Here is a 25,677-nt window from a genome sequence, read left to right on the forward strand (position 1 = left end):
GCTGCTATGATATTCCCCATCATATTTTAACCAGCCCGTGGAGCACCAGCTGCACAAGGTGCAATAAATCTGAATTTCTGACCGTGCCATGGAGACGCCGGAGGAAGGGACCAGCCCCAAAACTCCTCTTCCTTCCAGCAGCAAGGTCAAGAGCGTGACCCAAGGCAGCTGCCAAATATTTGGGACAAAGCTGGTCACAGCAAAACATTTTGTGACACATGATTTACACATCACGGACTAGAGAAAATCCATAATCCTGTAGTTCCACTCCAGCCTGGTTCATCCCCACACGGAGGGAGCTGCTCCAGCTGCACACACACAATCCCTGCACCAGCACAGCTCCGCAGCACTTGTGGAATATCCCTATTACAAGTGTAAATTAAACCCTACGAAATAATCTGGAGATTATGAAGATTGTGCTCGCCCTGATAACGGCGCTGCTGATTTACTGACAGGGAAAATGGATTTGTTCTGTCGGAACATTCATCAACACACGGCAACCCCGGGAAACCTGACATGTAACATGATCCAAATGGATTAGGAAATCGCTCCTGTTCGCTTCTATTGATTTTAGTCAGGATCAAACTCATCAGTGTGCAGGACTGCTCGAGGTTGGCATTTCCAGCCCCCCCCCCCCAAATCCAGGTGGCTGCTGCAATTCCAGCCTGAGAGGGCAGTGCAGGATTCCTCACCCTGTCACCTCCCAGGAATGCCAAGTGCTGCATTAACTCCTCATTTTCACTTTGGAACTTACTGAGTGCCAAATTCCGAGCTAAGGTGGGAAAGCAGGGAAAAACCGGTTCTGCTTACGGAGACACATCTATCCCAACATCCGTCCTTCCCAAAGGAACTTTTGCAAGGCAAATCCAAGTTATTTTTTCACCTGCCATGACAAACTGCCAGTGAAAGGAGCGTTTTTAACCAGCTTTATTGATTCATGCTCTCAGTCCTTACTCAGTTAAAAACAAGGCACATTAAATACATCCTCTTATTGCTCAATAAACGCATGCGGCTCATTCCAGATATCAAAGGTAATAAATAATGGCAGGAAAACACCAAGACAGTCATAAAAATAACAACCCAGCCTCAAACACAGCATTGAACAGCCCAGGCTGCAACAGGAACCTGACAACAGACGTAAGTGCCACGTGTAAACCTGCAGTGAGTGTCTGTACATGTATTTATACACATGGACACACACTGCATGGATCCCCCCAGGTGTGCAGTTTATTTAAAACACAAAACAACCCCAGCAAATCCAGAAACCCAAGTCTCATCTCACCAAAAAAAAAAAAAAAAAAAAAAAGGAGAAAAAAAAATCCCATTCCTGCTTTTCCACCTCAGATCAGCACAGCAAGACAGTGACACTGTACAACTCTTCCCACAGTACATTCACATTAAAAAAAACCTTAAACAACACAGCCAACATTCCTGCAGACAGAGTGAGGGGACAAATAAATACTCCAGGTTTCTTCATGTACAGATTCAGCTGTTGAAGGAACACATGCAGTTGTCCCTGTCATTCCAGGGCTGTACAGGGGAGCAGGAGCGTGACATAAAGTGCCTGAGACGCAAAGCAAATCCATGTCCAAGGACACATAGCCAGGAGAATCCCAAAGCCACATTCCAGATGCAAGATTAGCAAAACAAAAGAATCCCAAAGTCACATTCCAGATGCAAGATTAGCAAAACAAGAGAAACATACTTTGGGTACAACACAGAAAATCCTGCTTTCCAGGTTAACTGGGGTTATTAATTTAACAAAGCCAGTTAGAGAGGAGTGGAAGAGAATTCCTCTTTAAATCATGTAAAAGCTGTTCAATATTGGAAATATTTTTTTTAACGTGGCCTGGAAAAGGTCTCATGACTTTTACTTTCTTTTTTTTCCCCTTAAATTATTGGTAACTGTAGAATCCCAAACCCCTTCCCTTGTTCACTGAGCCAAAATTACCTGTGTGTTATACATTCACTTCCCTCAGTTCTGCAGGATATGTGAAATCTGTTACTGTGGGTTTGGAAATACAAAGCTCAGTCAAACATTCCATCTTTCACCTGAATATTCTGGAACACAGTTCAAAAGGAAAAGTTTACAGGACCACAGGAACAAACCCCTTTGTTCATTGAAACAACCTTGTGGTGTCAGATGTGCCAACTCCTCCCTCAGTCCCTGCTCACAGCACAAAGCCACAACCTGAACAATATCTGCATCAAAAAAATGAATTTAACATGCAAAAACCATTTCAAAAACTCATTTTAGATGAGCCTTGCCTTCGCTTTTTTTCTTTTGTATTTACTATTTTTCAGCACCTGAATTTTAATTTTTTAAAGGACTCTGCTTCTCCAGCAAAACAAAACATTTGTACTCACTGTGCTACATCCCACACTCCTCAGCATCTCCATTTGTGTCTGGAATCACTTTCCCTATAAAAATATCCAAGGAATCTTTGCTGTTCACTCCTGTCCTGTTATTTTCCATCAGTGAATGTGGTGACACCAGCCAAATACATTAGATTTTACTGATCAGAAATTCTGACACCTGGGAAGTGAAGCTTGGTTTGAGGTGGAAATTGCTATTTCTACTCAAGGAATAAAATAGATGCCGAATCCAGCAATAAACCAGGTTTTCCCTGCCTTGTTCTACATCAGGCAGAAATCTCCCACCTGATCTCAACCAAATCCAGCAGCAGGAAGGCAAGACACAGGTACAGCAGTGCTGGAAACAGCTTCTTGTTTTGGTTTTTCCATTAATGTGCTGAAAAATAGCCCTTTTTTCTAGAAAAGTTAGTGGAATGCAAGACAGACTTTGTTTTTTTTCACTCTGTGTTTGAGCATTTTTAAATTAAGACTGTTGTGCTACCAAAACCTGCCCTATCCTACATGTCAGCAGGGTTCGTCCCAAACTCAAAGCACTTTTTAGCATAAAGCACCTTTTACCTTTATTTCACAGCTCAAAGCACCACCTGCCAGACAGTGCCCATTTATTAAAGGCAGTTATTTGTGTTAATATGGGAGAAAGGGAAGCTGTCCTCAGCTTTTAGCCAAATTATTGCCTGGGGGTGATTCATCAAGATGTCTTGTTTTCCAGCTGCTATTTTTGTGTGGCCAAGTACTGGCACCACTGGAACAACAGAGCAAACCCAGCCTTCTGGAAGGCTCAGGACAGCTCTCCACCATCACCACCACCCCAGGAAAGGGTAGATTTGTTCCTTTTGGGATCATATCTCCAACCCAGAACACCAGCCCTCCTTCCCTTGCTTTTTGCTGAAGACACAGCAGCAGCTTGGAGATACCAGGTCTGTATTTGGAGAATTCAACACGTTTAATGGCAGGATTCACTTTGAGCATCCTTTGCTTTAAAGATAAAAGTGCAAAGTTAATGACCAAGGCAGTAGGTGCTTGTGTGTGCCCCCAAACCCTCCCAGCCTGTGTTCCTGAACTCTTGCTAAGACACCCCTGGGACTGCAGAACCCCCAACCCGAAGGCCACGTACCGGAGGAGTAAGAAAACCGTTAATGAGGAGGACGAACGCACCAATGTATTGGGGAAGAGCTCTGGGCACCGGGGCCAGCGGGGAGGGCAGAAGCTCTGGAATGTTCTCAGCAGCCTCGGGCAGCCGTGGGGGGTGTGGGGGGGCTCACACGCCGCCCCCGCTCCGGTCCACCGGGATGGCAGCGCGGCGCCGCAGGTTCTCCTCGGCGCTCTTCATCAGCACGGCCAGCCTGCTCCCCGACACGTGGCCCTTCTGGATGGCACTCATCAGCTGGGGACACAGGGACAGCAGCCCGTCAGCCCCCTGCTCAGGGCAGCCACGGGCACAGGTCATTCGGGAGCCAAGAGCCCTCACCACCCCTCAGTGAACCCACAGACCCGATTTCTCCAGGGACAAACCAACACTGGGGTTTCAAAGCCTCCCCTCAAGGCTCGTTTACACTTCCCAGAAACACCAGAGAAGGCTTTGGCCAGGCACAGGGGGCAGGAAGAGTGGAAGTACCAAATATGATCCACTTGGAAGTGCCAGTGCAGACAACCACCATCACTGGGTTTTTCTGCCATGACATTTCAGAATGTGGGATAACCACCCCTCCCACAGGGCTGTTTGCAATATCTGAGAGATGCAGCTCAAACAAGAGCACCATTCGGATTTTTTTCCATTTAGGAAGTAATTCTTGGCTGTGAGGGTGAGGAGGCCCTGGCCCAGGTTGCCCAGAGAAGCTGTGGCTGCCCCTGGATCCCTGGAAGTGTCCAAGGCCAGGCTGGATGGGGCTTAGAGCAACCTGGATAGTGGAAGGTTCCTCCCAACCCAAACCATCCTGGGATTCCATGATTCCTGATCCACAATTGACCCCAGACCAAGCCCTTTTTCACTCACAAGCCTTTCTCTGCAGAGACACTGTACTTGACTTCCACAATTCCTTCAAATCCAAACTGCTTTATAGACTTTTAAAACTAATTTGCCTTTAAGTCCTGGGAGCTGGGCTCGGCTCTCTCTCAATGAGCACACACTAGTGCTAAGATTTTAGTTAATTCTTTTTTATCCCACGGATAAAGTGAGCATTAGATCTGAAATTACCTGCAGACAGCTCAGCACAGAGCGCTGGGGAAGAAATTGGCACTTGCAAAACGCAATTTCTTACTCCCATGGAGTGTAGGAATCCTTCAGATTCCTTCCCTTCCATAGGAAAATCTGTTCATTGCATCTGCAGTGGGACCTGTGCAAATGTGGCCTCAGCCCTGCCAAGGATGAGTTGGAAAGGGACTTTGGACAAGTCCTGGAGTGCCAGGACAAGAGGGAATGGCTTCCCACTGCCAGAGAGCAGGGTTAGATGGGATATTGGGGAGAAATTCGTGCCTGTGAGGGGGGTTGCCTTTACATCCCACCCCCAAGGTCCCCCTCTCTGCTGAGCATCACTCCATGGACACGTGTGGGCACCGGGGGCTGCCAGGCCCGGTTCTCACCAGGCCATTATTTGAGTTCCCTCAGCACTGTGCTCCCACCTGGAGAGCCAGGCAGCCCCCAGGTACAACCTGTTCTATATTCTAACATAAACCTCCACAAATATTTGCCCAGGGCTTGCACAACCGCTCCGCGCTGAAACGCAATTACTTGGAAGTTTTCAGAAAGCAAACACCCAAGCATTGGGCACTGACTTAACAGATCCATTAAAAAATTAAACAAACATTTAATGTATTTTGCTCCTTCCATGGCAACCCCCTGTTCATTTCAGAGCCACTCTTCCCACTTAGCACTGGGCTGTGAGATGTGCAGGAGCCACAGAGCGACACAGGTTTGCAAAGACAATTGTGAAACCACCCCAGGGCAGTGCCTGGCCTTTATATTGTACAGAGATGACACAGGGCCCCCAGCCCCCGGGGGGAATGCTCAGCCCAGCAAAGCAAAAACCCCACAACGCCCCCAGAACCCACAGAACACACAATTACTGGTTGCTGCGGCTTCATAACCACAATGTTCCCCCAACTACCCAAACTCCAGCTAATGCAGCTCTTGCAGTAAGGGCTGGGCTCCCCCAACTGAAGGTCTCCACGTGCCAAGGGAGGTATGAGGGTGACCCTTTCCAACAGCCAGAACCAGTTGGGATTTTCTCTTCCATTTCAATATGTCACCACAAACTCCCAAAGCCCATTGGTTCTCCCTCTCCCCTGGTTTGTTTGGTTTGCTTCTTCCCCTTCTCCCGAGTTCACTGCAGCTCCCCAGCTCAATTGCTGCATTTTAGGCAAATAAATACTCCTTTTTGCTAATGCTGGACACAACCTGTGAAAATTTTCTGCATTTAGATTCAACAATGCTGCTCTTATCCCCAGCTCATCTCCAGAGAGACAATTACCATTTCCTTCGCCTTGATCTTGTTTGTTTAACTTGACACAGTGAAGAAAGGGCTGACATTGACCAAAATCCCCAGCATTAATTTCTCTCCTGTTCCACATTCATCATTGCCACGGGGCAGGGGAAACATGGCAGGCTCTGAAATACCATCCCAAAAAACACTCCTCAAAACAAACCCAGCTGGCAAACTGCATGTGCAAAGAGAGCACCCTTGGTTTTATTTGAAAGCCCCCCAAAAGGCAGATGTCTGTCATTTCTTCCATAGATACTGGGATAATTCAGCCAATCCAGGAGTTAAAATGGGTTATTGGGCCCGGATGGCCCTTATAATATATTTATAATATAATATTCAGTTATTTAGATTATTATTTCATTTTTTATTTATAGTTTATTATTATTATAGCTATTTATTATTTATTATACATTATTAATATTTAGTTTCTTATTATTCAGTTTATTCATCTTTATAATTACCAGTAGTTTAGAAACTACTAATCCCTTAACAGCCCCAGACAATGTCAGTGTGCACAGCTCTGCCCTGCACCTTCCAATGGACAACTGTATTATTTTTTTACATATTTAAACAGCATTTCTGTACTAAAAATGCCAAACTCAGGACTGTACCGGGGCATAATCTGTAAACTGGACCTGTTCTTGGGTCTCAGTGGAAAAATATCGTTGCCCAAGCTGCTCAAGGATGGCTCTGTGTGTCCCTTGTCACACTACAGGTCACACTCACCTGGTTTCCATCCCAGCCCTAAGACAAGGGGAAAAAATTCCCTACCTGTGGCTTTGCTCACTAAAGAAACAGCTTCTCCTGGAACGAGAGGAGCCACCCACCTGCAGGAACTCGTTGAGCTCCACCTGCCCGTTCTTGTTGAGGTCCACCTCGTTGAGGATCTCGTGCAGGGTGTTCTCGGCGATCTGCACGCTGATGCTCTGCACAAAGCAAGCACAGCACTGCTCAGCACTGCTCAAAACCAGCACAGCTCAGCTCTGCTCAGCACAGCTCAGCTCTGCTCAGCACAGCTCAGCACTGCTCAGCTCTGCTCAGCACCAGCACCACCACCCCAAGAGCCACAGCGGCTGCTCCCAAAGGAGACCCAGGGGCACAAGGAAACCTCACCTCCAGCACACGCTGCACGTCCAGGATGGTGATAAAGCCCTTCTTGTCCTTGTCAAACATGTGGAACCGCTTCTTGTACCTGCGGGAGAAGGGTTATCCATGGAGAACTGCACCAGGAGAGGGACAGGGGCTCATTAACTCTGCTGCTTCACTCACCTCTCAATATCTGAAGGCACTAGGCTGATTTCAGAGCTGTCTGTTAATTGATCTGTTTTTACTTTGTAGCCCATTTCATAATAGAGAAATTTTCTTGCAGTTTCAAGCTCTTCCTACAACAAAACCAGAAAACCTGTGTATCTGAGGAATAGCAAGTTCTTATAGAAGTATTTTTCATGTAGTATTTCTTATTTATTTATTATATTTTATTATTAGATTCTTCCATTTAACCAGGAGTTATCTAAGCTCCCAAAATTAAGCAGATGGCAGCTGAAAAGTATTTTAAAAGTTAACCTTAGGTACTTTTTAGTCTTGGAAAGAGGTATCAACTCTAGTAAAGACTTCTAATTTCTGTGTAAACGCTTTCAGGACCATCCCACACCTTCAGTCACACGTGGGGAGCGTGCCCATCACAGGAAAACAGCCCTTTTGGGTCAGGCCTATAACACACTATTTCACTTCCAGCTGATACCTCAGTGTGATGTTTCACCCAACTGTCCAAAACCAGCAAGAAAGTCAGGAGGCTCAACACCAGGCAGGTTCTTTATGGTTTAAACTAGTTTTCCTGATGGTAGTAAAACAACTTTATTACCTGAAAGTTCAGTGCAAGGTCTTCCCTGGCCAGGTTTTAATGAGTGATAAACCCCTGACATACATAAAGCACCACAGAATTGAGTTCTCTCTACAGCAAAGGGTCCTTTTCCAGAACAAAGCCCAGTGGACACCCAGGCGATGCAGAGATGCCTCAGTGGCATTCCTGAGCTCCCACGAGCCATGGAAGGCTTTGGAATTCCTACAGGTGAGTACAGGGCTTGCCCATTTTTCTTCCTGCAGGTGAGGGTGGGAAGGGTGCCCAACTCCCCACCAAAGGTGCTGGCACTGGGGCTGTCCATGCAACCCTAACCACGTGCTCATTCCAAATTCCCTGCCTTGACAGCTTCCCATTTGCTAAGCTATTTTTAGGGAAGAAGTGGTGTAGCTTTGTTCAACCTGGAAAAGGATTCTACGAGCAAATGTCACGGGGTGAGGGTGAGGCACCTCAAACACAGCTGAACATTGGCTGTGATACACAGCACCAAGCAGCACCCTCACACCTGGGACAGGATGGGATCCCTTTCCTCAGGCATTCCTGCAGCCAGGCTCTAGGATCATGGCAGGTCCTCCGGCTCAAATGAGCCCCTTCACAATGTCAATCCAACTTCTGACTGGTTAAAAGGTTCCATGAACACTCCAAGGGAAACTCTGCAGTGGAAGTGCCAGCTGAGCATTCACAGGCTCTGTTTGCTTCCCAGTGAAAGAGGTCCCAGGGCCCTGTCCCTCCTTTCTTGCTGTTCCTCCACCACACTCAGGACAGCATTACAAGTGCAGCCTCCACTACTCTGGGCACTTCTTTGTTTACAACAACAGCAACAAGTGCTGTTTGGTAGCTTCCTGATGTGGTAGCTCCAAAGGGGCAGGATTCCTGTCAGTGGGATAGCCAGGTCTGTCCTCAACACCACAGACATTACTCCTCAAAAGACAGAGTGGACAAAAAGCGGTGACACAGACTACAAGATCCTCCTCTGCTGAGGCAGAGCAGTTGAAAAGTGTCAGTAAACAAAATAACTGATAGGAATAGGACAGTAATGCCAAGTCTGCTTTCATTTTTAAAGCTGGGGAACAACAGGATACAGATCTTCCCTTTCCCCTCTGGCCAATCCCAACTCATTTCACAGCTATTTGATAAAGTCTTTATAACGAAATGCACCAAGTGACTCATTCTCTCAGGAATAAAACATCGCTTGTCGTTTTCTATTCAACCGGCTTGGATCGTTAACATGGAAACTCCTTGAGCAAAACAAAGCAGCTCCAGCTGAAAAAGGCCCTTTGTACCTTCTTTTTCTGCTCGCTCCAGTTGAGTTCTTTGCCCATGATGTCCACGATCCTGGGCAGGGCCTCCTCTGCCGCCTGCACGTTGAGGAAGGCGAGGCGGGTGCGGCGGGAGATGATGTCCACGGCGGTGCGGGCGTACTCCTTCACTCCATACACCACCTGGAGCAGCCAGCCCGGGGGAATGCACGTGAGATGGACACGGGAACGGCGGGAATTGCATCCCAGAGCACGCTGCTGGGCTGGCCACATGACAGGAGCTGTGGCAAACCAGCACCCACCCAGAAGAGAAGGGCTTGGAGAGTTCCCTTTTCCTTGGGGCGTTTTATAAAACTCACCCAGGATAAATTTTTTATATATGAAATAAAGAAAAATGACATTATATAAGTAGTTAATTATATATATTAGTATGTGTATATATAAACACATAAAAATAAAGTGAGCTCCAGGGAAGAGGAAAAACAGGACCAGAAAAAAAATCTGGACCTTCCCAAAGGAAAGGGCTCAAGGAGATGTTTCACAGAGCCACGATCTGCTCTAGAACCTGCTCATGCCAAGAACAGACCCAAAGAACATGAGGCAGTTTTCCCACATACCTCAGCTTCGATGTAAGGGAATTCAGACACGAGACGTTTCCCAACAATTGGCCACCTCTTCCCTGTGACTTGGGCTATTTTGGCCACTTCAAAAGCCTTGTCCCCGTAGGTGGAAGCCAAGTGCTGAGCCACCTGTAGAGAGGAAAACAAACCCAGTACACTCTGAAAGCATGAAATATGCAGTGTTCCTTGTCCATTCCCTCATCAGCAATAACAGACAGGCTGCAGAGGGTGTTGGATTGTGACTGTGTGGGAGGAAAGTCTGTTGTGGATGGGCTGGACCAGCACTGCCCCCCATGGCTGTATCACTGGGTCTGAGGACACCCCAGATCTCTGCTGAGATCACGCCTGATGTACAGCTTTGGGGGCTCCAAGGGAGACAGACCCCAACGTTTTAGAGCAGGAAACAGTCAAGACTGGAAGGAAAGAAAAAGGGAAGATGAAGAACAACTACCATAATTTATTTCTGTTCAAACCATCTTTGCCCCAGCCAGACAATAAGCTCTGATCAGGCTCACCAGACCTTTGCCCACCTAATGCTGGTGTTTGATTTAGGGAAAAACCGAACCCCTGCAACACCAAACCATCAGAGCATCACCAGAACCACGACTCACCTCGCTTTCAAGCCCGTAGTCTTGGACCAGCCTAATGTAGAGTGTGGGGCTCCAGTCCTGACCCCCCTCCAGCCGCAGCCCCATGGTTTTACTGGATCCTGCCTTCAGGTTGTGCTCCTGAATGGCTGCATCGATGGTGTCCCGTGCCATGGCACGGTAGGTTGTCCACTTCCCCCCTGTGGGAACACACGTCCACCTCTTTATTTGGGAAGAGCAAGAAGAATGTGAAGTTGTTACACACTATATATATATATATATAATGATATATGACAGGATTCTCGTCAGGCTTGCCCCACAGATCAGTGTCTAGCTCCAGGACCCGAGGGATGATGAGCAGAGCCCCCTGGAAGCCCAGCCCGGCCCCTGCAGCAGCCCCCCTGCAGCAGGACCTGCGATGGTGACGAGGCCGCTGTCGCTGATGGTCACCACGTGGTTGCGCGAGATCGACTGCGTGTCCTTGGAGTTGGGGTCTGTCACCAGGGGCCGGATCCCGCTCCACGCTGCCAGCACGTCTCCTCTTCTCACTGTCCAGGGATCAGGCACAGTCAGAGCTCAGGGGGATTTAGCTCCCACCCCTCCCGGGCTCTGGGGCACTGCCAAGGGCTGCACCCCACTGTGCCCAGCAACCTGCAAAGCTGGGGGAGACTCTCCAAAGTCAGGGAATAAGCTGGGCTACAGAATTACAGAATCACTGAGGATGGAAAAGATCTCCCAGACCATGGAGTCCAACCTGTGACCGATCCCCACCTCGTCACCCTGAGCCTCCTTCTCTCCAGGCTAAACCCAGCACTGCTCCAATCAGGACTGGCAATAATCGCCAGCCCAAAGCACAGCCAGACAGACAGGTCTGTTTGTCACACTGCTGAGAAACCCAACAGTGGGAATGGACCAAACTGGAGAGATTCAACTGTCAAACTCACCCACCAGCCCATGAAGGCCCCAAGCCCAAACCCTAACAACACATCACCCCAGGACTGTGACTCTCCCTGCCTGCCTGTGCTGACAGGATGGTCCTTACACTACATTTTAAAAGCCAAAATAAAGTTTGTGCCATGAGTGTAACATTTCCTTTTAGGACGCCCAAGCTTTTTCTCTAGCTTGTAGGTTATTTTTCCAAGTTCTCCTCTTGACAAGTCATCTTTACCACAGCCTTCACCCCAAGTGCAGTTACCGATCTGCTTCACACCAAAGTCTTTGGAACATGTTTTTATTACAACTTTCAAATAAACGATAATTGAAAAATCACTAAAAGGGTGTAAAAAACATCCCCCAAAGAACACGGAATAGATTTCCAAAATCAATGGTGCTCTGCCAGCGTGTTTAACCTGCCAAAATGAAGTGTTAATCACAGGACTAGGATCCCGTATTACGTTTATAAACTAATGGAACTAGAGGAAGCAGCACGCGTGACGCTGTAATTAAGCAGCTGGAAGGTGTCCAAGCCTGTGGAAGTTGATAACCCTGGCACTGGCTCTGGCAGCACAGGCAGGGCTGTGGAGGGTTGATATGGGCAGAGTAGTTGTTATTTCAGTACCAGCCATCTATAAACATGGTAATTGCAGGGGTGAGAAGCGGTGAGTGCCCAGGTGGGCTGGAGTCAGAGGGATTGAACACTGTGGGATGCACTGCTGGGAAATACCTGTGAAACCATGGAATGGCTTGGGCTGGGAGGGAACTTAAAGCTTGTCTCACTCTACCCCGCCATGGGCAGGGACACCTACCACTACCCTGGGTTGCTCCAAGCCCCGTCCAACCTGTCCTTGGACACTTCCAGGGATCCAGGAGCAGCCACAGCTTCTCTGGGCAACCTGGGCCAGGGCCTCCCCACCCTCCCAGGGAAGGATTCTTTCCTAATATCTAATCTAATCTCTGTCTTGTTCAAATTCCTAACTCCCTGCCTGGCCTCCCACACTTCCAACAGCAACTGCTGCTCCAGACACTCAACAGGACCTTCCCTGGAGACTCTTTCATAACTTCACACAACATGGAGACATCAATTCTCCACTGTAGGAAACAAGGAATCCAGCATTTCCCATCTCCAGACAGCAAGTTTTCCTAAATCTAAGGATGTTCCAGTGTTCCTGACTGAGTACTTTCTGTTTTAATGCAGCTGCTGCAGCAGAAATACAGCAGTACAAATGCTGTAATTTAGATAAACCAAAGCCTCACTCTGAAGGAAAGACTGCCCAGGGCAGTCACCACCCCTGGGAGTGGTCAAAAAATGTGTGGATGGGGTACTTGAGGACATGGTTTAGTGGTGAACATGGTGGTGGTGCTGGGGTGATGGCTGGACTTGATGATCTTTGCCAACCTTAACTATTCCATGACTCTGTGATTCTAAGGAAAGAAGGCCCTGTCCTTCAAACCAGCCCTGAGCCACAGCAGGCCAGCACCTCACAGCAAAGGTGCTGAAGGGAACAACTTCAGCTACTGAAGGGAACAACTGTCACCAAGGAATTTTTATACATTCTCCTTCTGGCCCATTTTACTTTCCCACCAAAACTGCCACTGCAAGATATTTACCGACCAAGCAAAGTAAATTCTAAGAATAAAATGCCTAGAAAAATGAAAACAGAAACAAGGGCAGGGGAAAACTCCGAACGCCTTTTTCTTCCAGGTGAATTATTTGCTGTACTTCCCCAGGCTGGAATGGCCAGACTCCTGAGCACCCTCCCAGGGGAAAGAGCCCTCCCAGGGTTACCTTCCACGTCGGCGCCCAGGTAGTTGCGCACTTCGCTCAGGATGAAGTTGATGTCCTCCTCCGTGGGGATGGGGTGGGAGGTGACATCCGTGGGGCTGTCCGTGGTCCCCGCGATCGTCATCTTCTCCCAGGGCAGGAAGAAAATCACCCTGCCATCACTGGTGGCTGGGTCCAGCAGCCCCATGTTGTCAGGGCTGAAAGAAAGGAGGGACGTGGGTCAGCACAGGGCAGGAGCACCTGGGGTTCTGCACACCTGGTACTCCAGGGAAACACTGGAACAGAACCTTTGTTCTTAGGCCAAATGATTTAATAAATAAATAATAGAGTTCACCTCTGGCCAAGACCTGCCTTTAAACGGCAGTCCCAGGAGTTCTGGGAAACAAGGCCCTCGGAAGCGAGGCTCAGAAATTCCTACAGTTTGGTTTCCTAAGTGAGCGAGCAGATCACAACCTTAAGGTGGAGCAATCAGGCCTTGGGCATCTCCCATCTCCATTCACTCTGGAAAACCTTGTGTGTTGGAACTTCAAATACGAACAGTCGGAAATTTTAAACCTGCAATGACTCGAAACTCCTCATGGAATGAACAGCTGCTTTCAACCCCCAAAACAGGCAATCCTCTGCATTATACCATAAGGGAGAGGGAAGGCTGAGACAGAACGAGTGTTCACAGATTGAGTTGGGTTGGGAGGGACCTTAAAACTCATCTCATTCCACCCCCTGCCACAGGCAGGGACACCTTCCACCAGCCCAGGTTGCTCCAAGCCCTGTCCAGCCTGGCCTTGGACACTTCCAGGGATCCAGGGGCAGCCACAGCTTCTCTACCCAACCTGGGCCAGGGCCTCCCCACCCTCACAGCCAGGAATTTCTCCCTAATCCCTAATCTATTCAAATGGAAGAAAGAACAGAACCCTGGTTCTGTTTTGATGTGTCTAAGTACAGAAGAAGAAATAATAAAGATCAGATCTTATTAACCTGAGCTGTCAATTATTTGCACCCTGAGCAGAGGGCAAAATTAAAGACAAACAAAATCCCCTCCAACCTGCCTCCCCAATACATGTGGAATGGGAGGGGTAGGGGGTGGCAACTGAGAGAAAAAGGAGAGAAAAGAGGAGAAATGAGGACATTTAAGGAGTCCTTCCAGTGACACTAAGCCCGAGTCTGTCACCACCTGCCACTTCAACAGGAAGGAACACCCACAGACTCCTGAGGGATTGGAGTGCTCCCAGTTCTGTGGCCCTGAATGGGGAACTGTGCTTTGAGGAAAAAAGGCAAAAGAGACAGCAGTGATGCTGCTACTCAGAGATTTTTCATTAGTTCTGCCAGTGCAGAGTGGAATCGTTCAGTACAAGGAAGAAAATCTGTAGTTCTTCGGACAGGAAATTTTAATTTATGTATCAGTGGTTTCTGGTATAATGTAAAATAAAATTCATAGGTACAAACCCAGCCACCTCCTCGTGGCTTATTAAAAAGCTCTGCTTGTATTTCAGAAAATAAGAGGCTTTTATAAACACTTAAAAGTAAACAGCTTTTATAGAGAAAAACATTAAACTGCCCCTTTCTTTGTTCATTTTTATTTTAAGGGTAGATGCTGACTTTCATTTCAGGTGCTGCAAGTCCTTATAAAAACACGTGTAGTCTCCAGGGGTCTCCAGGCTGTGCACCCACTCCTGGGAGCTGGAGGGGGATATGGGGAGCACGTGGAAGGAGAACAGGAGGTGGAGATTTAGGTGGCAATTAGGAACTTTAGAGGGGAATCATTCAATGGGCTCAAACAATTCCTAACTAAAGACCGTGCTTGGGTGAGAACTACCTATTCCAGCTGAATCAATGAATATTCCATTTTGAGGAAGCCTAAACTGATTACTGAAAGGAAGTTTGCAATATATGGCAAGGCTGGAAGAGAAGCTGAGAATTTCATACCTAGCATGTATATTAGAACCTTTTTTAGCTGATATTTAAAGACAGCTTAGGCCTACAGAGGGAGAGGTACAATCTAATAGGGGAAGTCAACACAGTTTGGGAAAGGTAAATCACCTCAGACAAATGATTACTTTTTAAAATGAAAAAGCTGTTGATTTAGAGACAGAGGAAATCAGAGATTTAATATACAGTATCAGAATTCAGAAACTTTATAGACATTTCCTTAAAAGTATGTGGGGTTTTTTATGTGATTTCATAAAAACTGTTAAAAATAAGGAAGAGAAACAAGCAGAGACTTCAAACTATGTTTTCCCACAGCACCTCTGGACTGAACTGTTTTTAGATTGCACAGCAAGTGCTGAGAGAGGATGCAAGCCTTCCATGTGCCAATTATTTCCTGAATTACTGATACCAGCTTTCCTGGGTAGCTCTCTCTCCATGCCCATTGCCGGGTTCGTTCCAGCTTATTTAAATAACTGAAGAGCCACCCAAACAAATGCAAAATAAGGTGCTTTGCATCAAAAAGCAGCATCTTAACACCCAAATACCGGCCTTTGGGAAGCCTGTGGAGTCACCCTGCTACACAACAGGGACCACCTGTGAAACAACGCGGTTTTCTAAGGCAGGAATTCCTATGATTCCAAAATGGATGGGAGAAGGAGGTATGACCATGTCAGCCACGCTGAGATTCCTCTTCAAAGGCTGCTAAAATGGGCAAGGTCAGTATTGCAAACTCTAATGTGAAGCATTAAAGGAAGGCATTGACACACAGAAATGTAGAGGGAAACGGTCTGGGAGATACATGGAAGGTCTTGGCTCCATGCTGATGTCCAGCTGAAGAAGCATTTGACCACAAATGCACTTAAAGAACAAAAAGTGACTTTCCACAGAGCAGAACTGAGGTGCAACAGACAAGTTTACCTGGAATCTGGAATGCAGAGCAGAGAGGAAAACTCGAGAAAGACTGAAAACGTCTGAAATTGGTCAGAAGGGAGAGGAAAAAGCCTTGTATTCACAGACACATTCCAGGCTGGAAGCCTAATTAATGAGGGGAGGAATTCTGGGACTATTAATGAAGAACATCAATGAGCAAAAAACCCACGGGAAGTGAATGCATTAGGTTAACATTAGTTTTATAAAATCTTAACTATGTTTATAACTGACAAACTCTAAATCTTAACCAAAGAAAAAATTTTTGTGACTATGGGCCAAAATTCTGTAAAACATTCACCACAGGGCACAAAACATTCACCACAGGGCACGTGGACAGGGTGAAATGCCAACCTTCCTGTGCTGAGGAGTGTCCCCTGGCACCAGGAGAAGACCTGATACGACTAAGATTAAATCCCACGAGTATTTTCTCTTCAGCAGACAGTTCCCTGCTTTCAGCTCTCACACTCCAAGGAAATTCAGTGCAGTTTTATCTAATCAGCTGTGCTGTGGAGGCAGCGTGTGGGCAGATACTATTTTCCAAGGAAAGTAATGCCCACATGCTGACATACACCGGGGAACACGGAGAACAAGAATTCTCCACATTTCCAATTAAAATTATTGGGTTATTACAGAATAAATAAATGCATATCAAGCCATCTTCTACTTTGAATTTACAAAGTGAGTCCAAGTTTTAAAGCTTTCCATGCTTTTCTGTAGGACCATAAAGCCACGTCCTCCTCCTAGCATATGAGGAAACTGGGATTACAGCCCATTTCTTCACATTTTTAGTACTTTAAAGCAGCTATCAGGTCATTTTCCCATTTCTCATGGGGAAAGATACAAAAAAAGCCAGAACAGAATGCAGGGGTGATTTTACACCAGGCCAAAAATGCCTCAATTTTAGTCTGTGGTCATGTGCTGTTAGGACAGTTCCAGCAGAACACCCTGTTGTGCCCTGGAAGGCTGAATTCCCATTCCAAGGAGCACGATGGTGCTGTGGAAGGCATTACTGCAAGGGCTCTGTATCAACAGAACTGGGCTAAGTCCATAAAGCAGAATTTCCATTAGGATGCTAATGACTTCAGGAACCAAAGGTAATATTTGAGTTCCAACTGACAGGGCTGACTCGGGAGAAGGGGATTTGGCTTTGCACAGCAAATAGGGAGGGAAGCAGGAGGCTGCAGGGAGCAGAGTGCCACGGGAACCTCTCCTGGAACGGGGGTGGCCAAGGGGGGCACATCCTGACCACCAAAACCCCCACAGGTTGGGGGGAGCTTGTGGCCACAGCAGTGCCAGAATTTAACTGCGTTACTCTGAACTAATTCTTTTGGGTGACACTAATATTACTTATTATTACTTATCATACTGCCCATTATATTATTTATTCTGTACTTCTGCACTCCTGTTTGCACTGAGCAGGTGGCAGAGCCATTACACAGGGAGTTTCATATTTAAAGGCAGGGGGTGGAACGAGACAATCTCTAAGGTCCCTTCCAACCCAGACTATCCTGTGATTCCATGATTTAACAGGACAAGAGATCCTGTATGAAGATGCAACCTTGCTGGGAGGTTTTCCTGAGGAGGTGACCAGGCAGGCAGCACACTCAGCTCAAAGGCATTATTGAAACAGGTGCTCTCACAAGTCTGGTGATGCTTTGCCTAAAGGCCTTCTGCTTCAGCAGGACTCCTGCCTTGGGGAGCTTTAACCAAGAACTAAAAGGCTTCAGTGTTTTCTGAATAGATGAAATTGTTCTTCTCGTCGGCACAGTGCCAGAATCCTCTTTAAAAACACAAATAAAAACCAAAATCCAACTGTGCATTCAGAAGTGCTGTAAAAGCCACCAGTGCGTCTCCGCGAGCTCATTTATTCCCCAGCAGAGACTGTTACAAATGGTGTTACAAATGGAGCAGGCCCCGAGCCCCGGTACCTGTAATAACCAGGCATCACGATGTGCACTCCTGCACTGGGCTGACAGATGTTGGGCACTTCCTCATCATCCATTTTGCGCACGGAGTCTGTGAAAGGTCCCGTAGCATTGATAACACACTTGGCTCTGACATCAAATTCCTTCCCTGTGAAAGAAAACAGTATCAATCACAGACACCATTTGTTTCCTGCTCGCTGACGCTCTCTGTTATTAATCTCTCTATGAACTCACCCTACTGCAAAGTGTATCCTGCATGTCTGAACACAACAGCTGGGGTGGGCTCTAAAAATTAACTAAGTGTTCACCTAACACCAGATTTGAAGGAGAATGTTTTAGAATGGAATTCCAGCTTATCTGGGAGGGCAGACAAGGTGGAAGTTGCTCAGCTGAAATCTGCCTCTCAAGAAAAAAAGATTTCAGTCTCACCCCACAGACTCAGTAAATGGGATTATTACAGTACAGCACGGAGCCTTTGACAATGTCATCTTTCCTTGACAGAAGGGTTTGGATGTAAAGCTCAGTCTGCCCTGCCAAAACACTGGGATTTGAGTGAGAAACGTGACAGAAGCTAAAGCTGAGTGACACTAATGGCACGGCCCGGGAAGATGGCTCCTCTGTGGCTGGTGGTTGGTGGATGTTCAGAGCGGCCCCGCCGCTCCCTGCGGTTATGCCGCAGTTCCTCTCCCGAGGGGCTCGTGCCCTGCCCGTGCAGCCCCGGGGGGGGCTGGGGTCCCACTCACCGGTCAGGACGTCCCTGCAGCGCACCCCGCACACGCGGAGCTTCCCGCTGGCCGGGTCCGTGGCCTTGAGCAGGCTGCGCACCTCGGCGTAGTTGGCGGTGGCAGCGCCGTAGCGCGCGGCCGTGAGGGCGATGGCCAGGTTCATGCGCGCGTCGTTGTGCTGTCCTGCGGGGAGGCACGAAGGACACCCGTCACCCACGGCGGGCGGGCGCGTGTGACCGGGCGCGTGTCACGGCCCATCCGTCACGGCCGGGCCTGTCACATCCTGTCACATCCCATCGCCCTGACGGCCGCTCGCCCCCACGGGGGTGTTTGCAGACACAGCCCCTCACTGGACGCCGCGTGGGCAGCGCCGTGTCCGGTCGTCCACCCCGAGGGCCTCTGCGCGGCCCACACCACACACCCCGCTCAAACAGAGCACTCCCGCCCCTTCCCCTCCATTTAGGAACAGACAAACCACTCTTTCCTCTCCCTTTTCCCTTGTAAACCTGCTGTAACTCCGCACTTGTATCCAAGAATCCTTTTGACAATCCAGCTGCTATTAACCAACAATTCTGATTACCAAGAGAACACACAGCACCCAACACCCAAAAACATCCTTTCACAGGCTGTGTCAAATTTAACTGTTTTTTTCTTGTACATTCCTTTTAACTTCCCAACATACAACATAAAAGCACCCAAAAGAGAGAAATAAGTGGACAAGAATTAATGAAGGATTCTTAACATATATCATTAAAGATTTATTACTGAAATTCCCTCGTTAAAGAAAACCAAGAGAGAGGCGGAGGGAGGATGAGGGGAAGATGATTAATTACTCTGAAATACTGGCTTCACCTGAGACTTTTCCTATTTATTATTGCACTGAAGTTGGAGGCCTGGATGCTGGCTGGAAAGAATTACTATACATTGAAGGGGCCAGGCTCTGTGTGTCCTGAATAATTAATTTCCAAGCAGGCTAAACTTCCCGAGATATGGTTCACTTCCCCACCTGTTCAGACCACTCCTATCACAGATGATACTGATAAAGTGATAAATTTGTAATAGATACTGTAGTTGATTTATGTTGCTAGCATCCCCAATGTTTAGTATAAATGGTTTATGTAAAGTTTGGTCCTTCGGATTCTGCCTGCACCATCTCCAACCCCTGCGCAAATCATCTGTTCCCAGCTAAAAGGGCAAAGTTATAAAGATGGGATCAATGGCCTCGCAGGCGCCGCCTCCCCTCCCCAAAGCCCTCATTCCAACCCAGCCCAGGCCCTGCAGCACAATCTGTCTTCGGCTACGAGAAAAAAAGTTACACGGAGTGTACAGAAACGGCAGCATGATAAAGCACCGATGAAGAAACAAACAGTAACTCCAATTCCACTCAGCAAACAATGCCCGGAATCAGCTGCAAAAAAGAACAGCAAAACAACTGAGCAAGATGTCAGGAAAAGTTGGGGATGCTCCATCACACAAGATGCACGAGGGGGAACAACCATCGGTCAGAGGTGGCAGGCAAAGCATTCTATAAAGGCACCAGCATTGCTGCTGCTGTGGTGGCAGGGAGGAACAAATGACCTCATGAGGTTCACCCAGTTTAAGGCAGGGTTGAGAGACGGTATAGCTCATGTGGAGAGGGAGTGATGGGTGGAAAAGGGCCAAAGGACAGCGACAAGCTGTAGTACAGCAGCTTCTTCCACAGAACAGCACATATTCCAAAGGAATCCAGTGTTCAAGGAACAACTGGACACGGCACTCAGTGCTCCGGTCTAGTTGACAAGGTGGTGATCAAAGGTTGGACTCGATCTCAGAGGTCTTTTCCAACCTAAATGATTCAGTGATTCTGTAATCCAAGAAATGCTCCTCTAGCCCGAAGTCGAGGGCTTTCAGGGGCACAGTGTCCTGGAGACATCCCCCTTCACGGTGGTGCTGGATTTGGGGCCTGCCTGGCCCACAGGTACCACAAGGTTTGGCTGTGCAGGACCAGGCAGCAGGAACAGCACCCCCAGACACAGCTCAGCTGCAAACCCAGCCCTGAGGACCATTGGCACAGGGGGGTCATTCCCTCACTGCAGCAGGACCCGGGACCAGGAGGGTTTCCTCAGTGACCTTCTGATCCTCCCTCTGTTCCTGCCACCAGCACCCAAGGTGGCACCAACACAGCCCAGAGTCCTCTGGTCACCCTGGGGTGGGGATTCATCCCACAGCAGCACAATTCAGCGTCAGCCAATATTAGCTTTGGTCTACGGCAACTCTGACTGTTTAAATTTGGCAAGTTTGCCTCTGCCCAGATTTGTCACTTATTTGCCCAGAGCAAAAGCAATCCCGAGGAGCCAATCAGCAGAATAAACAATGTGCAAGCGCGTAATTTCTATAAAACCAAACTTCTAAGTAACCATTGTTTAGCAAGCTCCAAATGCAAAGGCTGCTCCTAAAGACAGAGTGAGCTCAGGACATGCTCAGTGCACTTCAGGATTTGTACCACTGTGTCCAAAACAACATTCTCCTGCTTCCTCTGAACCTCTCATCCATTTTCCCCTCATCATTATTCTGATATGAGAACCCCTGTGTTATTACTCACTCCTCAGCTCAGTCCAAAAGGAACTGAGTGCCCATGGAACTTATTTGCAGGAAGAGGACTGGGAAATAACCAGTTCCTGATGAACTACACTGGTAGAAAAACCCACTGGCTTCAGATTGATGTGACCTACAGCATGGAGTCCTCAAGTATTGCATAGCATAAGTAACAGAGATCTGGAGAGATCTGGATTTGAAAGGAATGAAGAGTGGCTTTCCAGCTTGGGAATTTATCATCTGTAGAGAACAACAGTGAACAGTTTGGGAGAGATAGGATCATAAGACAATGGTTTTATACCCAGGAACAGCTGGGTTTTGCCTTTTTGTTTGCTTAAGGCCCTCCAATTCACACGTGTGTGTTTTCCCCCAGATAATTACATTAAAATCCTGCACTCGATCAGAGAATCAGAGAATTAGAATATGCTGAATTGGAAGGGACCCACAAGGACCATCCAGTACAAGTCCTGGCCCTGCACAGACATTCCAACAATCCCACCCTGTCCCTCAGAGCACTGTCCAAACCCTCCTGGAGCTCTGGCAGCCTTGGGGCTGTGCCCACTGCCCTGGGGAGCCTGGGCAGTGCCAACCACCCTCTGGGGGAAGAACCTTTCCCTGAGATCCAACCCTGGATTACCCACCCCAGCCAGCTCTGCATCCCTGTGCCTCACAGCAGCACTGCAGCTCCAAAGACAAACAAAACAATGACCTTCCCGGCTACCAGAGGTGACCCCTTGGTGACACTTCGGGGTTTTCCAAATGTTTAAGCCAAAAAGTTATTTTATAACAACAGAATGGCTAAAACAAGTTAATCTGGCATCCTTCATAGATGGGGACACCCCTGGAGATCTCCTAACTGCAGGCAACCCAGTGAAATGGTAATTGTGACATTCACCAGGAACAGATGTTCACTAGCATCCTGCCCTGGAGAGGTCACTGGTGTTCACCAACAGCCTGCCCTGGAGAGGTCACTGCTGCCCCAGGGAAGGCAGTCACACCTCAGCATCTTTGGGAGAAGCCTCTAAGAGCCAACTGATGGAATATGCCTGAGTTCTCTTTGCAACTCCTTCCGTGACACCACTTGAGAATAAGAGGATATTTAAATCCTTCTATGTTATTTCTAGCAAGGAAAACTGAAAGAATCATCCATCCCCTAATCCACTGTTGTCAACTGTGTAATACAGTGACAATGGAGAGATACTTTAACTTCTAAGGGCAGTCAGCCCAGCTCTTCCCAAAACACTGGCCGAAGTGCTTTCACTAAATCAACACCGAATCCTCTAAAACCCCCTCACTCTTAGAAGCCACGCTGCTGAGGGCATTTAGTGCGCAAAGACATTTTGAGTAAGTGTGTCCTACATCACGCTAAGCCCAACAGTGATGCCACTTGGTTTATAATTTCTTCTTTTTGTGTAATTTAGGAAGATTCTATTTTCACCCCTTAGTAGCAAATGCTGTATTTCTTTCTTCAGCCCCGAACACACAATGTTTCCGTTGGCACTCACAGGATCCTCCCCCAGAGTGCACACAGTGTACGTTCAATGTTATTTTTATCAGCGCTGAGCCCCAGCCAGGGAGTGGTAACAAAGCCCACAGACTGGAGAGGTTTGTTTGGGACTGGTTCAGGAGCACTGTGTGAAAACCAGAGCCCTAATGAGGCACCCTGGCAGTTCTAGTATGTTCTGTCCTGTGTCACTCTCTGACAACTATTACTGTTTAACCAACTCACAGAACCTCAGAGTGGTTTGGGTTGGAAGGAACCTTAAAGTTCATTTTAGCTCCTCCTGCAGCAGCAGAGCTGTAACAGCTGGGCTTGCAGACTTCTGGCTTTAAGGAACAGGTTGGTCCCTGCAGCGGACACAAAACCCTCCTCACCTTTCCCCAGGTCACAGCCTTCCCTGACCAGGCACAGCTAGTCAGTGCTGGAGCTCGGGTTTAAGGGGAGGCAGCCACACAAGGAGCTCTGTGACAGTCCCAATGAACCTTCTCGAGGGGGCAAATTTCCCCTCAGAACCACCTACAGGCTCCTTGGAAAGGAAAAACACGTTAAAAGAAATATATGAATAAGACAAGTAGGCCTCCAGTGTGGTCACAATTCCAGATCCCTTTGTAGTGCAGCCACACGAATAAGGGGGGTTTAGGTTTTTATGTTTCTTCTAAAAAGCTGAGGGAATAAAGGCAAGATAAACACCTGCAAATTAACTTGTTGCTTGTATGTTATTCCTTTACTGATACCAGTGAGCTCCACTTATTTAACTGGAATACCGAACTGAACTCACAGGCAGTCCATTGGTTTGGACCATTCCCAAAATCCAATCACCCAGCACCAAGATGGGGATATTACAGTGTAACCACAACACCACCATTCATGGTCCCTCAAAGCACTCACATTCTAGAAGCTATTTAAAAATAAGTGATATTCTTACCCCAGCCCGGCACTGGTAACTGCAGGCACACAGCAAAGCAATGCAGGAAACCAAACCATTTCATGTTCAAAGTTTCCTCACTGTGTAGACAAATCTTACCCAAACCTCTCCAAAGTTAAGGCTGATGAGTGATTACACAGTTATGCATGTACATTAGATATATACAGTTACACACAACTAAGTTAACAGGACTACCATAAGTATAATTTTAAGTCAGTGCTTAATTGCATGGCCAGTTTTATCACAAGCATTAAGCAGGAGCCCAGCAGCTGTTGGGTATATGGAAAGGCTTGCATCCCAGTCTGGGCAGATGAATCAGCTGGAGTGACTCAAAATTGTTCCAGACTTCTCTCAGAGAGACCTTGGCAAGTTCTCCTCCCCAGACACAATCGGAGTGAGTTCAGGGGAAACATCCACTTTGACTCATGAGTCACAAGTCACTACAATGCCCTCAGACCTGAACTCTTTCTTTTTCTCTGGATCACAAAAAACTGAAGTGGAATTTGCTGAAATCTCCCAGACTTTCAAGGATACGCAGCACTCACATCTGTTCCTGGCCTTCTCCAGAAGGACAAGCTGTGACTCAGACCCACCAGCCCCATTCCATCCCACTCACAGCACAGTGACAGCACACTGGGCTGGCCCTACAGCCCCTACAGCCACAGAGAACCCGAGCACCGCTGGGCCCTGGGTCACCTGTGCTGCTGCAGGGAGGCCCCAGCAGCTGGGAAGGACAATATGCACCTAAGTATGCACAGGAAATAACCACACACACCACATTTTAGCTCTCCAAGATCTGCCTTGAAATCTGGGCACTTCCAGCCCTCACTGTGTAGGAGCTTTCATGGGAAGGGAAGCCTTGAGTTTGGCCTTCTGACAGGTGAATTGATTCCAACAGGTTCAAACTCAGATTTGAAACATCCAGTTTAAATAATCCAGCAGCATCCAGTCATCCTAAATCATTTCTGGCTTCCTCCACTTAGCACCATCTTAGACCATGAGAACTAAGCTTCCCTATTCTTGGAATCCCAGAACAGTCTGGGTTGGAAGGGACCTTAAAGCCCATCTTGTTCCACTCCCTGCCATGGGCAGGGACACCTTCCACTAGCCCAGGTTGCTCCAACCTGGCCTTCCAGGGATCCAGGGGCAGCCCCAGCTTCTCTGGACAACCTGTACCACAGCCTCACCACCCTCACAGGGAAGAATTTCTCCCTAACATCCAATCTAAATCTGCCCTCTGTCAGTTTAAAGCCATTCCCCCTTTTCTAGTACGAATAGTTGCAAATTACATACGGAGTTATAAACAAAGGAACAGCACGAGCAAGAGGCAGGGAGTCCATAAAAGCCTTTTTTTAAGGAAGAAATCCCAATACCCTGCAAATGTCTGTCTGATTGAGTCTGCTGCCAACTTATAGCACAGAAGCTGAAACTCGTATGGAAACCAAGATCCCAAACCAACAAAAATAAGGCACAATATCCACACATCCAGTGACAGACAAAATCTGGAATTCTGTCCCTGTGCTATATAATTATGCCATTTCCCACTTCCTTTGTATCAGCCTTCAACCTGTCACTACACTGTGAGTGCCGTGTCAGCGGCAGGAACAGCAGCGTGTTGAAATGAAACCAAACACTGTCACTGGCAGTTCATGGAAGAGGCACTGAGATGTCCCCGGGAGCGCCCGTCACGGCCGGGGACACGGCCGGGGACACGGCCCAGCACAGCCCCGTGGCACCCACGGCTGCCAGGGGGAAACTCCATCGGGGTAAACTTGGGTAGTCTTTGGTCTAGAGGAGGTGATGGATTCACCAGCCCAGTTCGGCTGCCTGCTGCTGTGTGACCCAGCAGAGCCCTCTCAGGGAACAGGAGGTGGCAGGGGGGACACAGTGCCCGGCCAGAGCTGGAGAGAGGCAGCACTGCTCCCACAGATCACAGAATCACACCATCAGCAAGGCTGGAAGAGACCTTCAAAGTCATCTCCAACCATCAACCCAGCACCGCCATAATCACCCCTAAACCATGTCCCCAAGTGCCACATCCAGGCTCCTCTTAAACACTTCCCTGGGCAACTTATTTCAATGTCTGGCCACTTTTGCCAGTGAAAGAAACTTGGAGGGCTCGTCCAATCTTACTGACTAGGTGATTCTGGGAAGATGAGCATTGTGTACCTTCCCAACCCTTCCCAGGGCCCAGAGCTGCCCACATGCTGATGGACACGGGGAGCAGGGGAAGGGGCAGGGGAAGGGGCAGGGGAAGGGGCAGGGGAAGG

General features: G+C 48.0%; 1 protein-coding gene across 2 annotated transcripts in view; it reads right to left on the minus strand.

The window, feature by feature from the left end:
* Positions 1-911: 911 nt before the first annotated feature.
* The window catches only part of GPD2 (glycerol-3-phosphate dehydrogenase 2), a 49,582-nt gene continuing 24,816 nt past the window's right edge, over positions 912-25,677 (minus strand). For both annotated transcript variants that reach the window (XM_027656255.1, XM_027656256.1), the window contains exons 7-17: positions 18,426-18,590; positions 17,686-17,830; positions 12,905-13,098; positions 10,593-10,727; positions 10,204-10,379; positions 9,590-9,721; positions 8,997-9,155; positions 7,125-7,237; positions 6,969-7,047; positions 6,683-6,781; positions 912-3,760 (exon numbers count right to left, since the gene is read on the minus strand). In XM_027656255.1, the coding sequence (XP_027512056.1) occupies positions 3,635-3,760; positions 6,683-6,781; positions 6,969-7,047; positions 7,125-7,237; positions 8,997-9,155; positions 9,590-9,721; positions 10,204-10,379; positions 10,593-10,727; positions 12,905-13,098; positions 17,686-17,830; positions 18,426-18,590 (1,523 nt within the window). In that variant the 3' untranslated portion in view covers positions 912-3,634. The remainder of the gene's footprint in view (positions 3,761-6,682; positions 6,782-6,968; positions 7,048-7,124; positions 7,238-8,996; positions 9,156-9,589; positions 9,722-10,203; positions 10,380-10,592; positions 10,728-12,904; positions 13,099-17,685; positions 17,831-18,425; positions 18,591-25,677) is intronic.

Source organism: Corapipo altera, unplaced genomic scaffold, assembly GCF_003945725.1.
Source record: "Corapipo altera isolate COAL_440 unplaced genomic scaffold, ASM394572v1 68, whole genome shotgun sequence".
Classification (NCBI taxonomy): Eukaryota; Metazoa; Chordata; class Aves; order Passeriformes; family Pipridae; genus Corapipo; species Corapipo altera.